Genomic DNA, 4101 nt, shown 5'->3' on the forward strand with positions numbered 1-4101 from the left:
CCTACTTGTGATGAGTGGGTGAGATAGCCGCTCATCTAGAGCCCCGTGGTATGCACAGAGCAGGATCATATGCTGGGCTCTCAGCCTAGCCTAGGGACCATTGGCGGCAGGTCCAGCACGTAGTTTTGGAGATTGGCAGGCCTTTTGCAGTCTCCCGGAGGAGATCCAAGCGGAGAGGCTGAGTCACTTCAGAGGGGGGCTGATTATGAGGGATGACATTCAGGAGGCACTCACTGAGGAGTAGTTCATGCCTTTCGAGCCAACGGCCCCACGGTGGATGGAAGCCTTTACACAGTTGGAGATCCTGATTGCTATCAGAGCTTGCACTGAGGATGGTAGATGCCTCTACTATGAGATACATGAGGAGGGTAGACTTCAGAGAGTGGAGGCGGAGTCGCCTTTGGTTGCAGAGTGCATCTTTCAGAGGATTCGGGTAGTGGCCGTCGCTTCTCGGAAGTGACATATTGATCCAGACCCTGCAGATGTGGACTCTGATTGGCGCATATGGGCATACGTTGTGCGTCCCTTCGCCTGTCGGCTCCAATAGGACCCTGGCAAGTACGAGTGGCACAATCCTTATGCGTCCCCTGAGGCCACAAAGATCACCTTCTTCCAGTATATTGTTCGGTTGGGGAGGCATATTTTGACTGCGAGGAGGGGCTCTCCAGCTGCAATGGAGCATTGGCGGCTACAGGGACTCTCATAGGAGATTGTCCACAAGCGCAGCAGATTTGGCTGAGGATGCTGCACATTTTGGCCCCCTCTCTCCAAAGGGCATGTATACGTGGGACGCCGTTGCCTAGTCCACATCGTCAGGGCCTGCTCTGGGATACGAGATGGAGCAGGCCAACCAGGCCATCAAATTAATTAGGGGCCAGCCTCGCCTTGTTCCCTCACCGGATTTCTCGTCCGCCGGCTGGACACAGGAGAGGGATTTACGATGGGAGCTTCTCAGCAGCCTCTCACCTGGAGAGCCCGTTGTTTCAGGGCCTAGCAGGAGTTGATTCATACCTTGCGAGGACAGTATAACCACATCCAGGGTGACTTGGATCGAGCGATCTTTCGGCCCCACGCCTACCACGGCACTTGGCGTAGCGGCCCTTTCTATACTCTACACGCAAGTACCCCCGTTGGTAGTACAGGCCACTTGTGTAAATTTTCTCTCCTCCTATTGTATGTTATAGCGTCTTAGTTATTTGTACTTTTATTTGTAATTTTTGTACCTAGGGAGAGTCTCCCTAGCCGCCTTGATTAGATTTCTAGTCTGCCTACTTATGAACAGGAGAGGGGTTTTGTAGCCCAATTTCTACTTTTGAACAGGAGAGGGGTTTTGTAGCCCAATGGGTTTTTTTATATAACTAATGAAAAGCTCTTTTTTTCAAAAAAAAACTCTTCAAAATTTTGTGGCATGGCTAAGAGGCAAGTACAATAGTCTCTAATGTACTACTTCATCCATATAGTCCATCCTCTCACTGTATATATACATTCATATATGCTAAACATCAGCAAAAACAAATGATCATACATGTCCGTGATGTTGAACAAGCTAAGCTAGATAGACATCATCGACAAAAGCTTCCCATTATTTAAAAAGAGAAGTTGTCATACAGTCTTTTCTTCTTCTTTTTTTAAACTTTTACAAGAACACCCAAAACTGGTCCCTCTACTACACATCCAGGAAGGACCCTGTAATATAAACACACATGACTCGACCACATACATAGCCAGAGAGAGAGAGAGTCTTTGAACGATTTCTCTCAGCCCGAGATGGCAGACTTCGGCTCCGGCAGGGGCACTTTGGGGACGGTGACGGTGAGCACGCCGCTCTCCATGGCCGCCTTCACCTCCTCCACCTTGGCGTTGTCGGGGAGGCGGAACCGTCGAAGGAAGCTGCCCTGCGCCCGCTCTACGCGGTGCCACCTGTCCGAGGAAGACGTCTCCTCCTTCTTGCGCTCGCCGCTGATCTGCAGCACGCGCCCGTCTTCCACCTGCACCTTCACGTCCTCCTTGGCCAGACCTGCAGAGCGGGGCACACTACTTTGCTCATGCGAATATTCGAGCAAATAAAAGAGACGGAGGAGGAAGCTGGGGGAAAGGGGGGGCGATATTCTTACCAGGCAGGTTGGCCTTGAAGATGTGGGAATCCGAGGTCTCCTTCGAGTCCACCTGCGTATTAGCCACCGCAGCCACGTCCCGGGCGAAGCTGGGGTGCTCCGGGAAGCTGGCGCGCAGAGAGGAAGAGAAAGACGGGAAGGCGAGCGAATCGAAGAGCAGGGAGTCGAAGGGATCTTCGCCTGATCTGCTGCGGCCGAACAAAGAGAGGGCCATTTCTTCCTTCTACTGTACTGTACTGTACTGCTGTACTGGTAACTGCTGTGAGGGCAGAGGAAGGCGGCAGAGAGAGAGATAGAGAGAGAGAGAGAGTGTGTGTGTATGTAGCTGCTGCTGGCGAATTGAGATGCGATGAGATGAGGAGAGTCGCTCTGTGGAGGTTTATTATAAACGTAGTAGTAGGGCCTTCTCGGAGCTACTACCTGCGTCCCGAACATTCCTTTCCGAGGGTTCTAGAAGCCTCTACGTCCTACCTCTAATTTTCGCAAGGGTGCCTCCCAAGTGCTCCAAAAAAAACTCGGGTTTAGTGTAAATCCAACTTCAGATTTTTGAAAATTACATTTTGAAATTTGAGTTGAAAGTAGGCAAATTTTTAAGGGTTGTAACCTTTTAATTTTCAAAATTTTCCCTTGCCCCAACTTGATGAGCAGGTCACTTTTATTCTCAATTTTTTCTTGTCAAGATTATGGTCTCAAATGAGTATATAATATTACAACCATAAATATTATTTATAAACGTATAGTGGTGTGTCATCTTGGGCTTGGCGAGGTACATGGAATAAACAACCCCTTGAGATGTACTTGAGGTTTGATATAAGTTTGGCCCCACGTATGCCAACACAATCCTCGAGGGCTTTGGTTAGCATGCATCGTAAATGTAAAAAAGAGGGAGAAAATGAGACTTTTTGACAAAATCACACGATATGACCCTACTAAACATTTCCACGGTGGTATGAGAAAAAGGAAACTCTTACATGGTATTTGTACTCCACCCTAGTTTACCGCTCTAATGCCTCAAGAGAGCAATGCAAGTGGCCTCCACATTAGACGCAACCTCACCTCTCTTCAATGCCTTCAAGAGTAGTCTCGATCTAGGCATTGTGTTGGCATAAAGATGTAAAACTCTTGAAAGGACCCTTTTCTCTCCTCTCAGGAAGCTGACCGAAGAAAGAGACCAATCTCTTAATGGGCTTGGTTAAGAGCAACTTGGATTGTCCTTTGTGAAGAACAAGAAGGATGCTAAGATGTCCTAAATCTTCTAGGTAATACATGGGACTTGTAGGAGGTAATCTGGGATATTTGTTGGTGATCTTACTATGAAGGGTCAGCTGGATTGAGATGTGTCTCTGCTTCCTAATCCAAGAGGACAGCTCCCACAAAGATCCTAACCATGCCATCCTACCAAAATGTATGTCATAAAGATTTCACCCATCAGCTAATAAATGCTCTAGTTGTGTATAGGTGGAGCAATCACCTAGTCATGTCATAAGTGTCAGCAGCTCATGTTGATCTTGACATCTCAAAACTCCTCCTTGAGCTAAACTACACATTAGGGAAAATTCGGGCTCCAAATGGGCCCTTTTAGAGCCCATTAAAATAATATAAGGCCAGCGAGAGTGCCTGGATTCTAGATCCATGTAACATGGATCTTTTTTGTCATAGTGGTCCCCATAATTTCGAGCTCAAAAAAGAGGAATAAAATATATTGGCATAAAACTCAAGAATAGAAGAATATGAGGCCTGAATACCACCTACCAAAATGTATGTCAGAAGGAATATCAAAAAAACAGGCCATACTGATTGAAAGCTAGTCTAATTGAAGACTTTCTCCATAATTTGAACTTAGTTCTCTTCGTTTCCCAACTCTCTTACAATGTCACTTATTTCCGCCGTATCTGCTTCATCTTTCCTCCTTTTCTCTCAGCCTCTTTTTATTCCATCTTAATAGTCTCATAAACTTTGTTAAGCTATGTTTTCTAATCATGATTTC

General features: G+C 47.0%; 1 protein-coding gene across 1 annotated transcript; it reads right to left on the reverse strand.

The window, feature by feature from the left end:
- Window positions 1-1568: 1568 nt before the first annotated feature.
- Window positions 1569-2447, reverse strand: LOC147613951 (18.1 kDa class I heat shock protein-like). The gene is made up of 2 exons (XM_086781268.1): window positions 2115-2447; window positions 1569-2017 (listed from the first exon to the last, which is right to left on the reverse strand). Exons 1-2 carry the CDS (start codon window positions 2326-2328, stop codon window positions 1758-1760), a joined length of 474 nt encoding a protein of 157 aa, XP_086637394.1. The 5' UTR covers window positions 2329-2447; the 3' UTR covers window positions 1569-1757.
- Between the last annotated feature and the right edge of the window lie 1654 nt (window positions 2448-4101).

Source organism: Cibotium barometz, chromosome 43 (genome assembly GCF_041138505.1).
Source record: "Cibotium barometz isolate CiBa-2024 chromosome 43, ASM4113850v1, whole genome shotgun sequence".
Classification (NCBI taxonomy): Eukaryota; Viridiplantae; Streptophyta; class Polypodiopsida; order Cyatheales; family Cibotiaceae; genus Cibotium; species Cibotium barometz.